We start from the raw sequence: 24786 nt of genomic DNA on the forward strand, positions 1-24786 counted from the left end.
AACATCTCCTGTGTTACATTTTGGCAAAAGCTAAAAAGTTGTTAGACTCAACCACTTATTTGAGGGATACAGATTCGACGGGTTGTCCGGCAAGACACCAGTCGATCGTTGAGCCAGATTAAGGCCCTTAAAGATGAAAATAAGAAAAGGGAAAATAAGGACTAAGTTAAACTTTTCATGGCAAATGGAAAAATCCCACCGGAGACATTTTCTACACGATACAGTGGAGGAGGTTTCACATGATCTGGGGTGCCTTCTCCTTTCTTTTTGGCCCATCCAGCGTGTTTGCCTGAACTGAACCCCACTGGAAATGTTTGGGGGTGAATGGCAAGGGAAGTCTATAGAAATTGACGTCAATTCCAAACAGTGCACGATCTTCGTGAAGCCATCTTCACCACTTGGAATACCATTTCAGCCAGCCTTCTGCAAACGCTTATATCGACCATGCCAAAGCGAATGTTTGCAGTTATTTGCAATGACGGCCGTGCAACTCACTACTGACACCTCTTGTTGGGCATTTCCTACCCTATTTAGGACTTCTTTTTGGTATAGTCTTAAACTTTTGACCATCTAGTATTTAGGCTAATTTCATAGTATTCACATTTTCCCTGTTAAATGCTAAAAAAGTTTTTTAATTTTATTTTCCCTTTTCTTATTTTCATTTTTCGAAGCTCTACTCAAATAAGTGGTTGGGTCTAACAACGCAAAATGCATATTTTTTGTTTTATGTTCATTGGGCTTAAGATTTTGGCCAGCAGTGTGCGTGGGTACGCTCACTATGCTTTCTTTTATTTACTTTTTTGTTTTGGTAATTAAAGTGGTTTATTCTTGTAAATTTTATCAAATATTTTCTTGTCCACATGTAAAATAACCTAGTTTAACTAATCAAGTACAGAATACTCCACTTATTTCTCATGTGAATCTACTGCTCTTGCAAAAAACAAACAAACTTATTTTAAGGGCCCAGCATGGCCAGGTGGGTTAAGGCGTTCGACTCATAATCTGAGTGTCCCAGATTCGAATCCCTGTCACACCAAACATGCTCGCCCTTTCAGCCGTGGAGGCGTCACAATGTGACGGTTAATCCCACTATTCGTTGGTTTGTTTGTTTTGTTTTTATTTCGCGCAAAGCTACTCGTGGGCTATCTGTGATAGCCATCCCTAGTTTAGCAGTGTAAAACTAGAGGGAATATAACTGGTCATCACCACCCACTGCCAACTCTTGGGCTACTTTTTCACCAACGAATAGGACTCGGCATGGCCAGGTGGATTGAGGCTTTCGACTCATAATCTGAAGATCGCGGGTTCTAATCCCCGTCGCATCAAACATGCTCGCCCTTTCAGTCATGGGGGCGTTATAATGTTACGGTCAATCCTACGGCATGCGCAAACAGCTCTCGTGTAGTTTTGCGCTAAATTCAAAACAAACAAAAATCGAGAGAAAATATCACATCACTATAAAACTGATGCTGAAATCCCATTAGTTGATTAGACCTGTGAGTTGATGGATGGTGCTGTTGATTAGCTATTTTTCTTCTAGTCTAAAGGTTAATAGTTAGGCACTGATATTGACAGATAGCCACTGGGTATCTTTGCACGCCCTCTTTTGGTTCTGTGGTAAAATTGTATCTTATAACGCTGAAAGTCAGGACTTGATATCAATGTTATGTAGAATGCAAGATATAGACACTGTGTGGCATAGTTCTCAAATACCCGTCCCGCATTAAGACTATAAAACAACAACAACAAAAACGTGTCTTTTATTATAATATATTATATTACTCAAAACATGCAATTTTATTCTTTATTTAAGTTCTTAAAGAATCTCATAAAATACGTTATAAATAAAATACCTGATGAGAAAATATTTGTCTCTTATCAGTGTAACAGTTTAACTTTTTAATAATGCTTTATTAGAAACTGTTAGTATATTAACTCTAGCTTAGTTAGTTAAGGATGGCGTAAACGGAAAAAGGGCTTGCTGAGGCTAAGCTACCCGAAAATGTGTCTTTTCTCTCATGTATCGCCCAAAGAAAAAGCGTTTCCGAATAAAGCTGCTTCACTTTATAAATATTGTAGTATGTGAGCACATAAGGTGCAAAGTGTGTCTCTCTATCTCTCTCACTTTTTTTTTTTCTTTTTCATCTGGCCAACCTCAGCTCTGTCGTCAGTAAAACTCTAACTTATCTTATGAGAGGTTCGTAATTAAATCCGAGTCAAGGAAGAAATAATATTAAAATAATGAAATTACCACGAATACATGTTGTATTCCAGAAAAAAATTAATGGTTTTCGCGTAATCAGTAAGACAGTGTATATAAAAAGTCATTTACTTTTAGTGGGACGATACGATGGCTCATCAAGCTAGCTGGGATATGAAAGACAGAATTGTTGACGTGTCATTTTTGTCATCAATTTCAGGAACATCTATCATGGTATTTTATATAAGTCATTTACCATCCAGAATTAGGATAAAACTAATTACATAATATTGTTTATTTATTTGCATACTTTGGTTATTAACTATGTGTTCATTTATGTAAATTAATTTTACTGTCACAAAGAAAACTGACGAACAAGCAAACTTTTTTGTTCATGCAGTGTGTTGAGATTATGATTGTTTTACGGACAGGAAAAAATACCATCAGTAGTTATAACAACTTATGAATGAAACCAAAGAAAAATACATAATGATATATTGGTTTTAGTTCAGCACAAAGCTACACTTTGGGCCATCTGTGCTGAGCTCGCCATGGGTATCGAATTCAAAGTTTTCGCGACGTAAGTCTTGAAGCGATAATATGACAAATTAAGTTTCTGATAATGATATGGCTATTTTACCAATGATCGGCATAAAGTGCCAAAAATGTTTAACATGTTAAACATATGAAAAGTTTCATATATTTAAGCAGTTTTTTTTTTTTTAAACTGTTGCAATAGAGTTACTTAGTTTAGTTTATTTGAAATTCCGCGCAAAGCTACTCTACGGCTATCTGCACTAGCCGTCCCTAATTTAGCAGTGTAAGACTAGAGGGAAGGCAGCTAGTCATCACCTCCCACTGCCAACTCTTGAGCTACTCTTTTACAAACGAATAGTGGGATTGATGGTAATATTATTATGCCCCCACGGCTGAGAGGGCGAGCATGTTTGACGTGAAGGGGTTTCGAACCCGCTACCCTCAGATTACGAGTCGAGTGCCTTAACCATCTGGCATGTCGGACCGTTAATTAGTTAATCTTAGTGTGATGCGTAATCACAAAATCTCTGTAATTTATCTCAAACTACTACCATACTAATAATAAGTAAGCTAAGAATGATTTATAAGCATGATGAAAAGTTTTATTGATGGTAGAACATGCTACATGTTTCGGCTGTTTTCTTCAACTTTTCCTTGTGCTTATAAAAAGTTTTTTGCCTACCAATAATCATGATTATACTGATACAATACGTTTCCTTACTCAAGCACTACCTACTAAACGAGTAATATTAGTTAATCGTGACGTCATCAAAACGCAAGAGATCCCGCATAAAATTGAAATATTAAACAACATTTCATATTAATGAAAACTATTTTAAGCATTAAAAATATTTATTATTATTTTTAGATTTTATGAAATTACATTCTAGGATTAGTAATTGCAATGTTGTAATTATATTATTCTTTACAATGCGGGATTACATTCTCTGTTTTTTCTGTGTCGAAAGTGAGCTGGTCGTAGAAGATGAAGTATGTGTGATTTTGTTAAAGCAATCTATTTTAATCTAAAAAATTATTGCAGCTTTTTATGTTAGTGAAATATTTTTATTGGTTTTGAAATGTATTTTTTTTTACAGGCTTGAATTGTGTGCGTTCAGTGGATATAAAATTTATCCTGGACATGGGAAGCGTATGGTCAAGTCGGATGGAAAGGTAAAATTTCAGTTTTTGATAGTACAAGTTACAACTTCTATAATGACTGATATATAGTGTTTGGTATCGTACAAAATAGTTAGGCTTAATATTTTCATATAATGGACGTATAGAATAAATCTTGTTTTAATTGGTCGCACTTATTTATGACACAGTGATGATAATTAGGATAGTATTCCAATTAAACTGATTGCACTAGTAGTAGGATTGATAGCAATAAATAGATCATTATTAGACGAATATGGCATATTCAGGTTTATGCAATCACTCATTGTAAAGACATTTTGTTCAGTATTTCAAGAAATATAAGAACTTAACAAAATATATTTTTGTCACAAATGTAAACATAGGTATCCGAGGTGTGTGTTTCAACTAATACTAGGAACATTTTGCAGCCACTAATAATTTAACTTTTTCAATGTAGCTGGGAAGTATATTTTCCAATGCATCAGGAAGTATACATCCTAACTGCAGTGAATGGGTTGATTGTGTAATACTGTTCAAGAACCAAAGAGTTCTCAGTTTCCACAATCTTTTAGAAAATTTACATAGTTGCAAGTTTTATAACGGCACAAACTTCAATGTTTCCAACTGCATCCCTTGCCTTATAGTAGGTATTCCCATAGAGTTATTAGCACTTGAATACAAAATCATAGTTTTGAATATATAATACATAAATAACATAGGAATGATTGTGCACCAAACAACTGCTGAAAAAACTTCCCATTATTATTACAAACTGAATGGGCATGATATATTAAAGGGCAACTGTATTCATACTCGCTGAAATTAGTTTTAAAAGTTATCTCATTTACTGCTAAAGCCATTATCCATCATTTGTGAGTGATGAGTGAACAAATGTTAAAACTGAAACCAGTGTGTTGGATCAAATTGGTTTAACCAGTAGAGGCCAGTGATCCATCAAATGTTAGCTCTCTTCATACTCTGCTTTGATCTGCCATGTTTCATTGGATTAAGAAACATTTACTGTCCAGAAACTTAGATATGAAACTTTAAAACCATTTAAAATTCTATTTAGCCATTGAAACAAGGGTGTACACTAAATCTGGTGTTGCAGTCTTTAAATAGCTGCCTCTGCTTAAATTGAACATACAGCATGTCAAAAAATGGTGATTGTGAACAGCCTATTGGTTACCCAGGCAACTTGTTGCTTTACATCATATTGTCATACTAAGTAGTTGGAAGCTGATTTCAAAAAAATTAAGTGTTTTTCACCAATTGACAGCAACCAGCAAGCAAATTTTAAAACAAAAACAAGGTGTTGGCCAAAATTGGCTGGACCAATAAGAATCAGTGATACAGCAAACAGTTGATGCCTTCATTCTCTATTTCAAAACACAAACTAAACATTAGAACCATTTATAATTCTTTTAAGTCATTGAATTTTTAAAAAAGTTTCATCAACTTTGTGTGCTATATAATGAATGAATCAACCAATGGGCAGATGCCTGCCCAAATCAAACTGGTGACATGTTAAAAAGAGAAAATGTTTATGGTAAATAGTTTTAAAGCAACAACTTGATTTGTTATATTATTGAGCCTAAACAATAAGCTGTTCTGAAACTAGTTTCCTGTATGTCATCACTGAGTATGGCTCTAACAAACTGTGTTACAACAGTCTAAGATAAAAGTGGTATGAATGATTTATCAGTAGCATCATAACATGATGTGCAATGGGTGAAGGTTATTGTTGATACATATGTCAATAAATACATTTGTAAGCACAAATTTGTGCTTTGCTCTTAACATTTGGTTATTGCCAATTTTCATTTCATTTATCAGTATAATATAAATCCATTTGTATGAATTTGAAATTGATGGATTTTATTAGGACTACATTTTATTTTCAATTAAAATGAATTTCACAGCCATTGGGTTACTAAATAAAATGATATTTTTGTAACAGTCACTGATGTTTTGTAAACATTGTATCAATGGGAAGATTGTATAGTGTAAAAGGTTGATTTATAGATATGATTTTTAACTGTCTTTCAATGATCGTTAAATAAAGAATTGAATTGTATCGTAAATCTAATAACTTTTACTGTGGAATCCAATGATTTGTGAATTTTATGTTTATTTAAATATCACCCAAGCTTCCTATTTTAATATTTGATAATGAGGTTCAGGTATTTCATACCTCTTGTCCAACTGAAAAAAAAAGTCATCTTAGGTATGCAAGTTGATATTTGTGTTAGGGACATGTTTTGCAAAATTTACTTTATTTCTTGTAATATTAGAGGAAGTTGTCCTTGCAGTGGAATCTGAATAAAAATTATTTGGGACTTATACTCTTAAAAGTAGCAGCAGTACTAGGGTTTAACAAGTGTCACTATTTGTTGATGTGGTGATGTCATTGTTAAGATTCACCCAATATTTTTAGAGGGTTTTAAGGTTATGGCAAACAACTATTTGGGTTTCTAAATGTTACATAATGTGTATAAATTATAAATTTTCCATGGAACCATTTGTTGAAGCTACACTGAAATTAAATCATAGATGATGCACACCATATAAAAAAAAATCCTGTTTAGGATTGACAAAATGCTTATGTATAAAACTAACTTTTCACATGCACGAGAACCAAGTTTATGATTGTTTTTGTGTTTTATGTTCTACTGTGAATTTACTAGATTATTATCTCCATGCAAACACAATGTTTATTCTAGATGAAATATTCTCTCAAGAATTTGGCTTCTTTTTGTGGAAAAGTGCTATTCTGATTTCTTAATGTAGTAGTCAGACCTAACCATTCATGTGTAATCATGCTTGCTTTTAGTCTCCTCTTCCTCCATTTAGATGAAAGATATAAATTCTTTCCTTTTTAACTCCAAGTCCACATAGAACATCGGCACCTGTCCTGTGTAAGAAAGTGGGTTTTCTCAAGGCATTCCCATTTTCCCTCATAGATTCTGAGGCACTTGGATTTATAGATCCCAGCCATGTCATGGCCCTGGTCACAGGATGTATCACTGATTGATGTGGAATTGGTCTGTGACTTGCTTCTTTTCTGCCGGCGGGATCAGGAGTTGTCCACTTCCTTTTGAGGTCTTTGTCTTGCCCTCCTTTCTCATTGGTTATTTTTATACTGCCCCACCTCACTTCATTGCCTCAAACAATGCCAAATTAAAATACAAGAAAACTCCCACATACAGATAAATAAACTTCCATGAGCTGGGACAAAGAGGAACGATGTTCCTGAACACCCCTGTTGGGGAGAGAATTCTTCAGACTTTTCTCTCTCTAAACTAAACCCCTGCCAAAGTTTCATTTATTCCAAGTCCACTTCCTGATTTGTACCTTGTACACACTTGTAAAGGTTTTACTGCATTTTTATATTGTGGATTCCATTTGGTATGTATGTCTTACATGGCTTTCAGAAACATCATGCTTTTGTGTAACTTATTGACTGCTTATCCTTGTTCTTGATATGATAAACCCACTAAATTTTAAACCATTCATTTAGTGTGTGTGCAAAGCATTGTGTTGGTTTGACTTATTTCATTTTAAAAAGGCAGTTTTTTTAATGAATGTTTCTCTCATGTATCTAGCTCTTCAAACTCATCCCCTTCCTTCTTAGTTATTAAAACATGAGTTGAACATCTGCCTCTTTCCTTTTTGATTGATCATCCCTATGACTACAGTTGCTGTCTTACACTGGTGGAACTCACATTTGTGCTTCATCAGTCTGGTAATACATCAGTTGGACCTTATGAGATGCTATGCCACCTTCCTTCTGGCTGCCTTTAACCAGATATGGCAGGAGAATGTCTTTCCTGATGCTTGGTGCCAAGCTATTGTAATCCCTATTCTTAAACCTTTGAAGGCTCCAAAGATTACTTTGAATTATGATCCAATTGCTTTGACAAGTTGTCTCAGTAAGACCTTAGAGAGGATGATTAATGCTCATCTTGTTTGTTTCCTTGAATCAAACAACCTTCTCTCACCCACTCATTGTAGGTTCTGAAGAAAATTCTTCATGATAGACTGCTTAATTCGCCTTGAAACATCAGTCAGAGAAGCCTTTTTAAAATGACATCTTGTTTCTATTTTTTTGATTTAGAGAAAGCTTATGATACAATATGGCATCTTGTGAGACCTTCACTCATAAGGATTGCGTAGCAAGTTTCCACTTTTTATAAAGCATTTTTTAATGAACTGCCAATTCCAGGTCCATGTGGGCTCAACACTTTCCTGTTTTTTCCTAAAGGAACTTGGAGTCCCTCAAGGCTGTGTTCTGAGTGTCACACTTTTCATTATAAAGATTAATGCCATCAGTGAACAGCTACCCTCTATAGTTGTAAATGGTCTTTTCATTGATGACTTTCACATTTCATGTCAGTCATCAAACATGAGGTTTATTGAGTGGCAGCTACAAACTGCTATCAATCATATACTTAAGCGGACCACAACAAATGGTTTTCAACTTTTTCTCCCTAAAACTGTTTGTGTACATTTCTGCTGCCAACAGGATATTCATCCAGATCCAGAAAGTCGTATTGATGATGTTGTACTTTCTGTCATCCCTGTCTTATATTTGACTGTAAATTAAACTTTATTTCCTATATCGAACAACTTTGTGTCAAATGTATAAGAGCACTGAACATCCTCCGTGACCTCTCTTCCACCTCTTGAGGAGCGGATCAATACTCCATGCTTAAAATTTACTGTGCCCTTGTCTGCTCTGATCTTGACTATGGGTCTATGGTTTATGGTTCTGCCAAAACCTCAGCACTGGAAATGTTTGATCCTATGCACCATCAGGGGCTTCAGCTTTGCAGTGGGGCCTTTTGTACTTCTCCACTCCAAAGTTTTTATGTGGAGTCCCATGAACCTTCTCTGTATATTCGCTGTTTGCAACTGTCTCTTATGTATGCTTCCAAATTTCACTTTTTACCACAGCATTGTACTTGAGGTTGTGTTTTCCATCTTCAGTGGGCTGCACTTTTTTATAATAGAAAATCTGCTATTTTTCCTTTCAGCCCTTGTATTCGGGCACAATCAGAAAAATTGGATCAATCTTTGAATAGCATAGCAGTGTTAACAGATTGGCCTCTTCCACCATGGGTAGTTACTATCCCCAACTGTGACCTATCTTTGAGTCATCTGAGGAAGGCCAGTACTCCTGATTGGGAATATTGCTCTTTATTTGCTGAACATCTTTCACATGATCCATCCATTCCCATATATACAGATGGTTCAAAAGCAGGTGATTCTGTAGGCTCTGTCATGGTTTGTTACAGTTTTTGTGTTCACTGCCAAATTGTATGCTGCTTTTCTTGCCCTGAATCATATTGAAACTATGCAATATATGAATTGTATGATCTATACTGATTCACTCAGCTGTCTGTTGGCCCTGACATCATTTTGTGTTAGTTACCATTCTATTCTTATCAATATCCAAAACAAACTGGCCCATCTTTCTTTATCATCTATCTCTGTTTTTTGGATACCAGGTCATGTTGGTATTCATGGGAATGAGTTAAAGCTAACTGACATAGCAGATAGACTTTGCTGCTCTGTCAGTATTGGCCATCTTGTTTCTGTAAAGATTGAATGGAGAAAGTTGTTTTGGCTAGGCTATGCATTGGTCACAGTTTTTTTAACTCACCACTTCCTTTCATTTGGTATTGATGCACCAATGTGTGGTTTGCATGGCACTCAGGTCACAATCGTACATATTTTATTATCATGCCATCGTTATAACCAAGAATGCCGCCACCATTTTAAACATATTTTTAAGGTAGGTTTGCCCTTGACATTAGCCAATGTCATAAGTGATACTGTCCACCTCACCCATGTTTTTACATTTTTAAGAGCCATTAGTCTTTTTAACTTAATTTAAGGATTTTATTTTACTATACACTGTTTTAGCATGATTCCTTTTACACATATTTATTTTGATCTGAACCCAGAACTGGAAAGGCCAAGTTCAGGTGACTGACAACTAGTTTGACCTTAATGCTTCAGTCTTCCTGGCAGGTCTTAATTTTACATATTTTTGCCTTGATTTCCATACACAATTATAGTATACTACATCTTGTTTGGCACAGATTGTCTAGTAGCTTTGTGCCAATAAACATGAAATACTTTCCTACCTATCTTACAGTTATGAATGTTGTTTATAAAATGTGTTGCAGGTCATGATTGAGGCTGGAATAATCAATCCAAAAGTTTGTTTTTGTGTGCATACATACGAGCAAATTTTTTTAATATAATTTGTTTATAGTAAAGTGTATGTTGATAAAGAATATATTTCAATGTGGATCTGTACTTGTTGGCTTTTTGTTTTCTCATTATAATTTGGATGTATTGATAGTTACCTTTCACCTACAATGAGTAGTTTTGACCATTAACTAGTGCATGTAGACTTATTATTCTTTCACAAAACAAAACAGTTAAAACATTCTTTCTTGTTTATTCTTGATGGATTAAGTGTTTTGGTTTAATTTTTAAGGTCTATCAGTTTTTAAATGCGAAATGTGAAGCATCTCACATGATGAAGCGTAACCCTCGAGAGATAACCTGGACAGTGTTATATAGGCGTAAACACAAGAAGGGGTTAGAAGAGGAGGCAACCAAAAAGAGAACCCGTCGAACAACAAAGTTCCAGAGAGCTATTGTTGGTGCCAGCTTGAATGACATCATGGCCAAGCGTAACATGAAACCAGAAGTAAGGAAAGCTCAAAGAGAACAAGCTATTCGGTGAGTCTTTTAGTTAGCTATCCAGTCAATGTCTGTAGTCATATGAGCATCATACCATATCATGATTAATAGTACTTTATTTACTAAGAAACACTTGAAAACTTGTTTGGGGAAATGCTTGGAAAGTTGGAGCCACTTTGTAGCAATATAAAGTTTAGTTTATCAGATCCTCAAGAAGTTTCAAAAGTGATTTGACAACTGATGTACATCATATATTTTCTTGGTTTACAGTATGCACTTGTTATAATTTACTATTTGTCCTTCATTAAGTTCCTGATTGTGATGGTTGCTGTGGTTAAAATGCTTATTCCTTTAACCTTGTTTGTTATTATAGTGTTTCATGTATTTTAAAATAGGGCTGCAAAAGAAAAGCAAAAAGCTGAAAAAGCTCAAAAGAAGACAACTGCACCTCCTAAGGTAATATTTGCAAATGTTTATAACTGCAGTTTATTAAATTATTAATTTCATCTAATTGCAAAAATCTTTAGTGGGCCAACATTGCATAATGTGTAATGTTATGTTATTTGAGTATTTGTAGAGCAAACATTTTACATTATATTCTATTGCTTAAATTTATTTGTTTTTGACAGTTATGTAATATTTAGAATTCAAGACATCTAACAGGTTTAACTATTTGATTTTTTATGTAGGAACTATTTTTGGTAAAAGGACAAAACTCCTAAAAATAAACATTTAAATGTGTAATTTTGTGTGTGCATACTTTCTTACTTTCAAAATATTTTTTTTACTGTAAATAATAATCTGAAATATGAATTTTAAATTTGGTTTAGCATGTTCCTATAGCACAGCATTTTATTTTACTCAAGTTTTTTTTGATAGTGAAGAAACTTCTTTTGGTTTAGTTGCCTATAGTCCACGTTAGAAAATCGTGCATCTGGTAAACAAAATGTAGTACTAGTTTCAATTAACTCTTGAATGGATGATCCACACTTTCAAATGTACGTCAGAATTACTAGATAGTATGAAGCTAACTTATGTGAAAGCAACTAGAAAATAATTATTGGCTGTCTTGATTTCCAAATGCCTCATTCACTTTCAAAAAACATTTACTGGTCCATTATAAATAGATGTATGAGGTTTATATTATAATTTTATGTGATATCCATAATGACTATCAGCTGTGTAATGAAAAAATATCTTCCATAATTTTGTCTACTTGCCTTTTTGCTGTGTATTTATTTCTCAGACATTGTATTAGTTTAGTATAGTTTTACTATTTGTAGTTCAGAACTGAAATTGTTCCTCTTACAGCCTCAGAAGATGGTCTCTAAACAAAAAGCTGCAAAACCAGTCCAGGCTAAGGCTCCTCGTGTTGGTGGAAAACGCTAGTTCTGTATCTTGAGGAAAATAAATAGATAACCCTCCAAAGATTGTGTACTTTTTGTTGATGTTTAATGATACACCAGTATTAAAAAAAGACTGCATGATACTATGCATCAGACTTGTATGCCAAAGTTAAAAAGTGTTTCTGCATCACTCACTGTAAAAGGAAATGTATTAACCTTGTAGAAAGATGTTTCTATCTGGAACTGAAAGACTGATCATTGAAAGTTGTATTTCACTCTTGTACCAAGTGATACTAGTATTTACTTGTTCTTTTCTTATATTACTAGCATAAAACATCCATGTCCCATTGTGGGATTCTAAGGGTCCCCTCATGATTCACAGAAACCTCAATGTAACAGTCATTTCTCCATTATCTTAAATACTTTTATGGCTTACCTAGTGTGTGACTTTTTTACCTGATTTGTCTGATGCTATTTCTCAAACATAATTCAACTTTTTTAAAAGTAAATGTTTTGATTTGAGTTTGTGTCATTCTCTGGTATTCTTGGATTTTTTTTTTTTGTTATTTGTTGCCATTTCCCAAAATTAGCTCAATTCAGTCTTTTTTTCTCAGATTTGTATTTCTCTTCCCATGTTTGCATTGAAAACAGTTATTAGCAAAAACTTTCAGATATTGTTCATTAAGGAAGAATTAGGAAAAATATTTCCTATGGAGCTTAAGGATAAAAAATTGGCTAACTTTTTTTTGCCAGATTTAAAAAATAATACCCTGGTGCACACCCTCAGAACCCCTTTTGTATGTGTGGAAAGTTTTATATTTAGTTTCTTTTCTCTTGCAGCTATGATGGACACACACACACACACTCGGACAGGCTCATTTATTACTAGAGATTTGTTTCATGGGTGTGATGTTGGAAGACAGTTTGTTTGGGAACAAATAATTTTGTTCTCTGGGAAAAAGAAAGTTAAGTATGTCTGTTATTCTTCATGAGACTTCTAACAGGCAGTTAGTAAAGCAAGGAAATATTTATGTGAGCATGTACATTGTTTTGCTTGTGAATATATTACCAGTACTACAGTGGAGCGCCTTTAAGCCGCGGTATTTAGGGGGTCAACCTGCTTAACCGCGGCTTAAACCTTTGTGACTGAAAAGCCGAAGTCGCCAACAGCTCCGCCGAGGAGCCTCATCCGGGCCATTGCGTGATCATTATATCGGATTATCGAATTAAAAATACTTTAATTATTGATCACTTTTTTCACGGATTTACCGCGGATTAACTTTAATGTATGGAGAGGTGTGATTCGGTAACAATGGCGGCCTCCATAAAGCTGACATAGAGAGCGGATAAGGTAGATTAACGGTCGATTTCTGTTGTAATATATTTTATTTATTTCCCAACTTAAAGCAAATCCTTTTTAAATATCCCCTTGAAGTTATAAAGCCAGGATTAAATTCGTAAGCCGTGTTTTTACGCGTTCTTAAATTAGCGGTGAGCCGCGATAATGCTCGCTCACAAGACTTGCTACAGCGGCTTAGCGATTTCACGGTTTACTGGTCCGCGGCTTAATGGTGCTTCACTGTATTAATAAAAGAGTATTACAGTAAAAATTATCCCACCAGTAACTTATCAATGCTAGAATCATTAAAAACATGATTAGTTTTTGTAACATTTAGATTGAGTATTAACCCTAATTATATATAGGTAGTTAGGACAACTTGTATCTTGGAAAAGTTTTGTGTAACATAATAGTGTTTTAAAAAAGACTTTGCCTTTAAATACCAAAAATTACTGTAGGAGGTAATTATCTTAAGAATAGCTAAAGTAATTCTACACATTATGAGAAAATAAATATTTTATAAAATCAAAACAATTTTACTACGTTAATGCATAATAAAGACTACTAATGCAGGTGATTATTATATGAAAATAGTTGACCTGATTAGTAGATAATTAGCAGTATCTGAACAAAACAGTGGATTATTGAATAGATTCATTTATAATAATACAAGAAGAATTGTGTTATTGATGTATTGAAATTATTTGAACTTCAAGTGCACAATATTGTCATCGAAAACCTAACAGATTAGTGTCTTTCCTGAGACGTGTGTTGTGTAGTCAGTTGAAGGTATGAATCAAAAATACCTTCATCTGAAACGGGAAAAAAGTCAACATCGTTTACAAGAATAGTGGCAAACCCTTCTACAGCAGCCACCTTCGGAACTGAGACAAAGTGGCCTGATGAGAGGGGTTCCACTGTACATAATTAGGGATTACGTAAACAAAAAAAGGGACTGTGATTGAATGGCCGCTTAGAGGGTTTCCACTGTGTTTTATTTCCTGGGTGGCAATTATGTATTTTATTACAGGAAAACAGTGAACTAATTTCTGAACGATGTTTTAAAGAATAGACATTTTGATAAAGATTAGCGTCATATTCCTCATCTCGTGGACCCAATCTGCAAAAGCAGGCAATAAAATAAATTATTCGCAATGTTTTTACGATTTTGTACTAGTTTTACTTCTGAGCCAACTGTTACTGATTTACGCTAGTAGGTGGCGTTAACGTATGAAAATGCTGTATTGCAAATAGTTTATGATCTAATCACATTCTAGTGTAAAGGCGGAACCTAAATACAGTACCATCCCTATTCTATTGATAAAGTCTCATGTAACTAATTAATCCTATAAGATGTTGTATGTAATTGTGAATGTTTCTCAATAATTGGTCAAACTAATACTTAGGAATGCATACAAACTAATCACAGTACTTACGAAAATATACTCTTCAAAAAAAGAAACGCAAAAGGCAAAATATGAGACACATTGTTAACAAGTTTATTCCGGGTAGTTCTGTATGACGTGTGAAACTTTGCACATTCACTGCTGAACATCCAAAGTCTGCAAGGGCGAAGTTCACGCTCACTAGGTGAAGTTTAACGTCAATAACGAGTATGCCCCCCGTGAGCATCAATAACTGCTTGGCAACTCCTGCCCATGGAAGCGATGAGATGACGAATCACATCCTGTGGAATGGCTGTCCACTCAGCCTGCAAAGCTGCTGAGGTAGAGTCTGCGGTTGAGGTTGTAGCAGACGTCGGTCCAACTCGTCCCAAAGATGTTCGATGGGGTTTAAATCTGGTGATCTGGAGGGCCAGGGAAGAACGTTGATGTGGTGTCTCAAGAAGACAGTGGTGAGTCGGGCTGTGTGAGGACGGGCGTTGTCATGTTGAAAAACGTCGTTGACGTTCACCATGATGGGTTGCACATGGGGCCTAAGAATCTCATCGACGGTTGCGTACGGTCTGATCGGAAATCCTACGCAGCCCTGGTGTGGTTGAGGCAGTAAACGTCGCAGTGGTGGTCCTATCCCGAAGGTGACGTAACCGGATGTTGCGATCTTGTGCGGGCGTGGTCACACGAGGTCTGCCAGATCGTGGACGGTCACGAGTTGATCCATGTTGTTGGTGACGATTCCATAGCCTTGTGATGGTGCTTGGGTGGACATTCACAGGTCTGGCAACATCTGATCGAGGTTCGCCTGCTTCCAAGCGACCAATGGCGTTGTTGCGTTGTGCTTCAGTTAGTCTTGGCGTAACTGTGTTGCGTGTCGGTGGCTTAACACTGAGCTATGGAAACCGAGAACCCGTCACTTTAATAGGGATTTTGCACTTGCAGAACATGCAGATCTCTCAAACAAATTTATTGGACACGCATGCGTTTTGGCGAAAAATCCGATGTTTTCCTCCGTTTTCAAAGTGCACAACTTTTATTGTTATTTTGGTCTGACAATCAGTGCCTTAACACGTGTAACATCACATACTCTGAGCTTGTAACGTTATTACATATTTCTCTTTAAAATAACAATAATATCCCTTTTGCGTTTCTTGTTTTGAAGAGTATATAAAATTAGTAACAACAAAAAATGATTGCCGCCAATAAACAATACAGATTGCTAATCATTAAGTAATATTCAGAGAATTGTGCAATACTGTTTAATATTATTGATTTCATAAAATGATCTGTATTATCTGAAGTTTACGTTTTGGTTGTTTTGTAGGTTTATCTTTGAAGTGTGATCTGTTCTTCATAATAGATATACCTCAGATGAACATATAAATATTGTATAATAAATCTAAAGTTATGGTTTCGGACCTGAATTGTTATAAGAAATTATCTTAGCTTACTATACTAAAAAATAAATGAAGTAAAAATTACTCTAATTTATTTTCTGATGTTCAACGACATGTGAATCTGTACAACTTCATTAGCCTAGAAAATAATGTACTAAAAATTTTGTAGAAGGTTATATTTTTTCTTCAGTTCTACTTCTTTTGGTCTCAAGAGCGTAGTTTGGTTCTGTTAAAACCATACCTCTTGTCATTCTTAGATCTATTCTTTCTGACTGGCAGCAGTGTGTAGAAATAAAACACATTCAGTCCAGGGAGCATCCTTTCAATCCAAAAATGATTTCGAATGATTCGATATTGATGTCAAGAAGGGTCTACAAAGAATAAAATTATAATTTTTTATCAGTTATATGAAGTTGACCCGGTACTTTGTAATAATATGTATGTGTATCTTTCAGTTTCAAAGTATCATTAAGTATAGTATAACAGAAATATTTAATTGATAGTGTAGCCTGTAAGTGAGACATTCCCTTAGCTTTTAACGGGCACTTGGCTTCAATAATACCATAAGGTTCTACATTGGCGTCTGGGGAGACTGCTAAGTATTTTTTTTTTTATTGTCTACAAATAAGCCACACTCTTGTACTTAGTTTCCAGTTTTAGTGGACTAATTAAAATTACCATTTCTTTCATTACATTCACCATATTTAATTGTAGGTGTAGAAAAAGAAGAACTGTATAAAAATCTCTTCATGCTAGAGCTGAATGAGGTAGTGTTCCTCATCTTGCAAATGTCTTAAAGTGAGAAGCTGTTCAGTCGTTTCCTTTCTGTCCTGTGTTTTTTCTCTCTCAATTTCAATTCGTTCTTTTCTGGTTTGTAGTTGTTTTTTAACAAATCATTTCTCAATTCTATGAACTTTGAATCACGCTCTTTTTTACTCAGGCCCATAATTCTTCTTTCCATTGGTATTCACTAATAGAAGTTCCTTCGATTTCCAACAATTCTCTTTTGCTTCAAAAGCTAAATGTCTTTTGTGAACCATCATATTTTGAGTCTGAATTTTAGCTGTACATTTCTATAAGATTGCAGGTGAACGTTTTGTGGTGCTGGATTTCCAGGCCAGACTATGCCATGCTGGGCTAAGTTGGAATGCTAGATGTATACCATATGGTCATCTATTGTAAGATCCTCGTTTCGATCTATAGACCTGTTTACCATCAGTAAACTTCGTCACAAAATGCATATAAGTCTCTGCTAAGTTGTTTGTTGAATTGATTATCTTTTTGACTACCATCAACAGCAGTCATCATTCTGTTTAGCATTTTATAAGGTATGTTATTCAGGTTCTGCTACCAGTTATTTTATCACGAGAACAGTATCAGGATTTGCATTTGCTATGATCACCGAATATATAGTAGGGTACATTATTCAAGACTTCTTTTAGTACTTGTTTTGTACATTATGCCGAATAGTTCCACTAGCACTTTTTTAAAATCTTAATAACGTGTTTTTCCTCAAGTATTTGAAGTTCTCTGCACTTTCTCCTGCTATTTGGAATAAAGTTTTTGTGTATAATCTTACAGCATGATTAGCACATTTCTTTTTGTTCACATTCCTACGACAAGAAACGTGCTTCATAACTTTTTTGCGTGCAAATGAATTGCCATCACTAACCATTTTCTTATACTGGAGCTTGTGCATCTCTTCTAACCTTTGAAATCCTTCTACATTTATGTCAGACTCCATTGTACAAGAAGATTCGTTCCAGTTTCTGTAACAAATATGTTCAATCTCTTCTTTCCTTGCTGCTGCCGTATATACACAACAAGATTTATTTCTTACACCTAAGAACAATATATTTTTTGTACTTTGACCAGTAATAACCGCTACTCTGGTTGCATTCCTGTGTCTGTAGTTTCTCGTACTCCATCCTGCATCAATAATTACAGAATTCCATTAAGGTCCATGTTATCAGCTTCTGCACAACCTGCTGTCATAAGTTGCTCGTGGAGCAGTAAATCATATTCCTAAACTAGAAAAAGTAGAATAATTCAGGTATGTTTATATAAAAAAATTACAAAATCAGAAAATATCAGTTTGAAAGCCAGAATGCATTTTAAAATATTCGATGTTATCCATGAAGGTAAAAATAAAAGCTCGTATTCTGCAATCAACTGTACCAAATCAGTATAGATATTGCACTGTCTGGCCTGTGAATAAATAAAAACTATAAATATTGAAATATAATTTATATAGTTTGACACATGTATAGAATGTTTTATTAAATTCAAATTAAACACATGCACACTTTCACATGAGAAATATTTACCTTGCCAACTTTTTCTTCACACGTCTGAAAAGTGTTGAAGCTCAAACAGAGCACGTTCATAATGTCACACCAAACATGTTTGCCCTTCCAGCTGTGAGGGCGTTATAATGTTATGGTCAATTCCACTATTCGTTGGTAAAAGAGTAGTCCAAGAATTGGCGGTGGGTGGTGATGACTAGTTGTCTTCCCTCTAGTCTTACACTGCTAAATTAGGGACGGCTAGCGCAGTAGCTTTGCGCGAAATTAAAAAACAAACACACAAACCTGCGGCAGTGATACTCCAAACAATAGAAACATTGACATCATGATGTCATTTTTCTGGTGCATTGTTTGCATCATCAAGCTATTTGTTATAATGAAGAACGTGGCTCAGAATGTTATATGAGATGAAGTTAAAAATTCTCTTACGTTTTAGTACAGATTGATTCCACATAAAACATCTCTTTAACTGACTAGTGTGCTGTGGTGGTGCAGTGTATGCGTTGTGGGAAAGAAACTGAAAGGCTTCTAGCTCTCCTATGGCCACAGTGGTAGTGGACAAGAACTATTCGATCTGGCAAAATCTATATTTGGAGATTACAGCATTGACATCAACAAATGTTTCAAACAGTACAGTTAAAACAGAAACTTGCCATGGGCAAAACTTATTTTTTGCTGTAGATACAAACGTCTGTGTGTGGTGTTATACACATGTTTCAAATATAGTTGCGAGAGCCTCGCAAATGTATGTGTCTCAACAATATCATTATTTAATATGCTGCACAGAGTTGCAGATTTCCTTAAAAGTTCCTAGAAATGAATGGATATCTGGAAAAAAGAAATTGAGAAAATTAAGTTGATAGGCGAAACACGTTCGTTAGGAAATTCAAGTGTGAAAATCATTTGCGTTCAGAACATGTACAGATTATTCCATAAATGTGTTCTAAATCTGATCAAGTGTCTAATTATATAGCAGCATATAAAGTCACATCATGCTGCCATAAAAACAGAGGCTAGAAGGCTTTCTGGGATGTAAAACATTTTTTTACCATTCATACACTCCTATACATCACATCTGTATCAGAATATCTATAAACAAATGGACATGACTTAGTTCAGGCTTGGAGGCAAGAGTGTACAGCTCAACTGAAAATCACCAAGGGTCGACATCCAAAGCGAAGTAGCTAGAGCAGATAACTTGTCAAACAAATGGATGAAATTTTGGTCAGACTTGTTAGATGTTAGGAAACGTGATGAAGCCAATTTTTCAGCTAAATTACCTCTCCAAAGAAAGAGAATGTAATAAGTTAAGTATCGTGAAACAAGATATGCTGAAAGTTATACAATTATGTTAACTATTACTAGGTACATGATTGATACTTTCAATTGTGTATTTCATCAAACAGTAGGAAGACTGACAAGACGATTTACAGAACATGGTTAACTGTATGCAGTATTTTGACCCAGAGAGTGTTTCTGATATAAAGAAAAAGGGTTTGTTTGCTGGATCCCTGAATAAGATGGGTCAACACATACCATACCTAAATCATACAAACGTAAGATCTGAACTGAAATATTTTGCAAGAGTGCATCAGAAATTAAATCAAATTTTAGATGACTAGTGCATTTCCTTTGAAGAAATGTTGGTTAATGGAGATAATATTGCTGACGCATCTGAGACTGATCACAAAATAAATCACGAAGATGTTACTTCATGCAGAACTTTTCATAGGTGCAAATGGTGTTTGATGTGTACTTTTCAGTTGCTTGAGGACAACATGCTGTATTCAAAAGCATATGACAACTTAAGTAGTATTGTTTTCTTCTGACACTTTCCATAATTCAAGTTAACTGAGAGGGACGTTTCTCGAGGGTAAAGATAATAAACATAAGATTGAGTAACCTGTTGAACAGCTAAGTATCTTGAAGCCATTATGCTTATAACGTTGAAACCAATATTCTAACTGAAATACTAAACAATCAGGCTCGACATGGCCAGTTGGTTAAGGCACTCGACTCATAATCCGAGGGTCGCAGGATCGAATCCCCGTCACACCAAACATGCTCGTCCTTTCAGCCGTGAAGGTGTTATAATGTTATGATCAATCCCACTATTCGTTGGATAAATAGTAGCCCAAGAGTTGGCGGTGGGTGGTGATGACTAGCTGCAATCCATCTAATCTTATGCTGTTAAATTTGGGACGGCTAGCGCAGATAGCCATCGTGTAGCTTTGTGCGAAATTCAAAACAAACCAAATAGTCAAATCGTAGAAATATTTTTTAAATCATGTGATGAACTCAATCTGTTGCTGTTGTATTAAAACTAGGTTTTAAAATACAGTGGTACCTCAGTTCTCGAACTTAATCCGTTCCAGAAGGCTATTCGAAAACCAAATCAATTTTACCCATAAGAAATACTGTAAATTAAATTAATTCGTTATAGACCTCCAAAAATTACGTATTATGAAGCATTTTAAGTAAAAATATTGCTTATTTATACCTGTAAAATACTTACATGCATAAAATCAACCATAAAAACTATAAACACAATAAAAAAACAATAAATGAAAATTTAACTGCACTTTACCTGTGCTGAGGAGAGCTGGTGGCGTAAGTTAAAGGTAGTGAGGAACGTGGAGAGTAGGAGAGTTATTATTGTGTGGAAGGGGAGTCACCTTCCATAAAAACGTCAGGTAACTCTCCTTCTGGAGTTCTTTCTCTTTTCTGTCTCTTTGCACCGCTACAACCTGCTTGAGACTCACTGGACCTATTTCTTACTAAAAACTTGTCTAATGAGATTTGTTTCTGCCTGGCACCCTCCCCATATCTCACCATACTATGTATGCCACTTCTTTTCCTAAATTTTTCAAACCACCCCCTACTAGCAGTAAAGGCATAACTTGTATCAACACTCGTTCCAGGGGTGTTTCTCACGAGGTCAGCATGCAACTGCTTTGCTTTCTCACAAATGATGGTTTCAGAAATGCTATCACCAGCTAACTGTTTTTCGTTTACCCAAATCAACAACAGTTTTTCTACCTCTTCCATTGTTTGTGATCTTTGTTTCTTAAGCACTGTCACCCCTTTTGCAACATCAGCTCCTTTGATGACCTCTTTATTTTTCAGTATGGTGCAGACTGTAGACTTCGTCATACCAAACTGTGTAGCAAGGTCAGACACGCGAACACCACTCTCATACTTCGCTATGAGATCTTTTTTTACCTCTATTATGGCTCTAACAACTTTTCTTTTTAGTTTGCTGCTTTCATTATCCTTCTTTGACTTCATGGTGGCTAATTTAATCAGAATATTTAGAAAAAAAAACAAAAGAAAAACAAGAACGTTCACATCAAATTTTATCGCGGATGTGGACTGAGCGACAGGTGCGGGTAAAATATTTTGGGCAAGCTTGGCGTGGGCCGAAAATGGTCGAAGGGTCGTTCGGGTCATCAGTCGGGTTATTTCGGGGGTTCGGGCCACGACAGCTTGGTTCGGAAACCTAGTTTATGTTCGACAACCGAGACATTTTTTTTTCTCAAACAATATGTACGAAAACCGAATTGTTCGAGAAGGGAGTCGTTCGAGAACTGAGGTACCACTGTACTCTTAAAGCAAAAGTATATTGGCCACTTACATGTATTACTTTATGTATGTATTACTCATATACAAAATGGAAACATACTAATACATGAAATACAAATATATTTTCATGTTTATACATACCACATCTCTGTGAGGAATTATTCTTTTACATATACATTTTGTATACCATTGGACATACTCATATGATAATTGTTTACTATTTTAAATTAAGGCTTAATGGCTGACTTTGATACAAACGTAAGATCATTATAGCAACAGTTTTATTTCTTTTTTCCGAGTTGTAGATTCCGTACTCATAGTCTGATAATATGTGAGTATAATATGCAGTGAAATTTGATATACTTCTCACAAATTATTAAGTTACCAATGAAGCGCCTCTAATAAGCTTTCGCCAGTGACATCAAAGGGTGCCCAGTCCGCCACTGATAACAGTTTCCTACAATTCTTAAATCAGCTTCATCAACTATCATCTGTTTTATGCACATTTAAAGGAAATGAACCCCAAGTCATTACTAAAGTTTGTAAATATTTGTACTGTCTCTTGAGATCAGTATGATCTTACTTCAAAGGGCATTGTACGTAAATAAGGCTAAGAAAATAAAAGTTTTACAGAACTTTTATTATGATATATAACTTTTGTTTAAACATTACGGATTAGCGCAAGTTTTTGGAATTCCAACATCCATTGTACAGGGATGTCATCACCTGATAAAAACCAACAACACAGAAACATGTACCATAAAATCTTTGATAAAAATGTATTCTTTACTAGTTGTTGAACAGTAGAAATAGCAGCTTTTCTTTTACTACAACACTAAACTATTTATTGGACAACTGCACAAATAACATCATTATACTGTGCATCTGCTGAATGATATTAATAATTGTGTTATACCGCCTCCATAGGTAAAGAGGGTATAATATACCCTCAATTGTCAATATTCCAGAAAACCCAAAGAAATTACCTTTAACAAATACACACTACTCCAATCTGTTCAATTTGCCTGAATTTACAAATGCGTCTGATGTCTATCAGCCATTATAAAAAACTAAAATAAATGAGTTACAAGTTATCTATTATATATTTCTACTGACATCAGTAAAGAATGCATAAAAGTGGATCAAGGTAATTTTGTACAACTGCAAGAAAGTGAAGCTAAATATTCTGTAACTGTAATTTCGTCACATGGAATAGTAGAATTATGCAATACTAGAGGGAGTTACTTTCTTACTATAGCAACTTCATTGATACCGTTTTTCCTTCATTGTGTCGGTAAGAAGTTGTTTCTTGACTGGTCTCCTTGCCCTTCTAACGCAATTTCGAATGTTGTAATATTCCTCAAAATTTCGTCATATATCCCAAAAATAGATCGACCGTACTGCAAAACACAGCTAATGACGCTGCCTGTGTAAAAGAAATAATATTAAAGGAAATCAGCGGGTCCAGCGAGCCTACACCGGCCGCCATGCTGTAAATATTGTAAAATGACCACTTGTTTCAATTAATCTGCACAAGGGTGTATATCAGTTTTTTTTGTTCCATAGTGGCTTAGCAGTAAGTATGAAAAGTTATAGTTAAAAACCAGGTGGACACAGTATAGACAGTAAATTGTGTAGCTTTGTACTTAACAACAAACACATTAACTTTGTTAAACCTTAATTCGTAATGGTGAGGTAAAAAACTGACAAGAAATTCAATAAGAAATAAATTAACGTTTAGTTGAAATCCTGAAAAACGCACATAATATAAAATGATACGTGAAAAGATACTGCTCAAATATAACAGATTCAGAATAAAAGAGCTTATTCTCGTCCCTTTTAACATTCAATAGCATAATGAGCGCACCCAGCTGGTAAATTAGTAAATTACACTTATTACAGGCCTTATTCTCCTTCATATTAATTTATGACGTTATGCACTTTTAGTGATTTTGTTATATAGAACTGGGTTAATTGGTTTACGTTCTTTTTATTTGTGGTACTGATAGTTTACTACTGATTAGAAACTAAAGATAAATATTTTTAACAAGACAAATTATTTATTTCAAAAACATAATTAACTAGAAAAATCTCTAGCGCTAGCATTGAGCACATTTAAAGCATGATTACACAATATATAATGCATGGTATGTTCTCTGTATATTTAAGGGAAGACAGCTAGTCATCATCACCCACCTGAGTACAACTTACCGGAAATCTATACTAGTTATGGAAAGGTCAAATACAATGTGTGTGTGTTTTCTTATACCAAAGCCACATCGAGCTATCTGCTGAGTTTACCGAGGTGAATACAGTCGAATAGGACGATCACACATAACCAGATTATCCCAATTAAATCATTTTGTAGTAAACATGTATGTCCACATTTCTGTTAGTTTATGTTGAATATATAAAATGATTATGAAAATCAATCGTGGTTCTTCAATGCCTGAACATTTCTAAACAGTAATTGGCTGGAAAAAGTAAGATTGTCGACCTAAAGTTTTTAGATGTTAGAGATTAAATAGATTTTAAAAAATGAAATTAATGAAAACTGCTATAGTACAATTTATATAAAGTGGATAATTTTTAAAAATCGCTGATGGCAGTTGTAAAAAGAAGTTAATTTAGATATTTTTTGATAGTTACAAAGTCAGTCAAATTAACTGATCCTGTATAGAATGGAGAAAATAACCCATAAGATAGTTTTATTGAATAAATCACAACAAATGTATTTAATAGTTTTTAGGGATTACATAGAGAAAACTTGTGAATTTTGAGATGAAGAAAATTACTTTGCACATGGTCTATTCAAAATAAAT

At 34.8% G+C, this 24786-nt stretch overlaps 1 protein-coding gene across 2 annotated transcripts in view; it reads left to right on the top strand.

Annotated features, from left to right (window-relative positions):
* Positions 1 to 12025, top strand: part of RpL24 (ribosomal protein L24) — a 399722-nt gene extending 387697 nt beyond the window's left edge. The window contains exons 1-5 of one of the 2 annotated variants that reach the window (XM_076480182.1): positions 3590 to 3727; positions 3835 to 3910; positions 10389 to 10636; positions 10993 to 11053; positions 11909 to 12025. In XM_076480182.1, coding sequence (XP_076336297.1) covers positions 3723 to 3727; positions 3835 to 3910; positions 10389 to 10636; positions 10993 to 11053; positions 11909 to 11986 — 468 coding nt within the window. In that variant the 5' untranslated portion in view covers positions 3590 to 3722 and the 3' untranslated portion in view covers positions 11987 to 12025. Of the gene's footprint in view, positions 1 to 3589; positions 3728 to 3834; positions 3911 to 10388; positions 10637 to 10992; positions 11054 to 11908 lie in introns of those variants that run through there. The other variant, XM_076480183.1, reaches the window with a different exon arrangement.
* The last annotated feature ends 12761 nt before the right edge of the window (positions 12026 to 24786 follow it).

This window comes from Tachypleus tridentatus, chromosome 13, assembly GCF_004210375.1.
Source record: "Tachypleus tridentatus isolate NWPU-2018 chromosome 13, ASM421037v1, whole genome shotgun sequence".
NCBI lineage: Eukaryota > Metazoa > Arthropoda > Merostomata > Xiphosura > Limulidae > Tachypleus > Tachypleus tridentatus.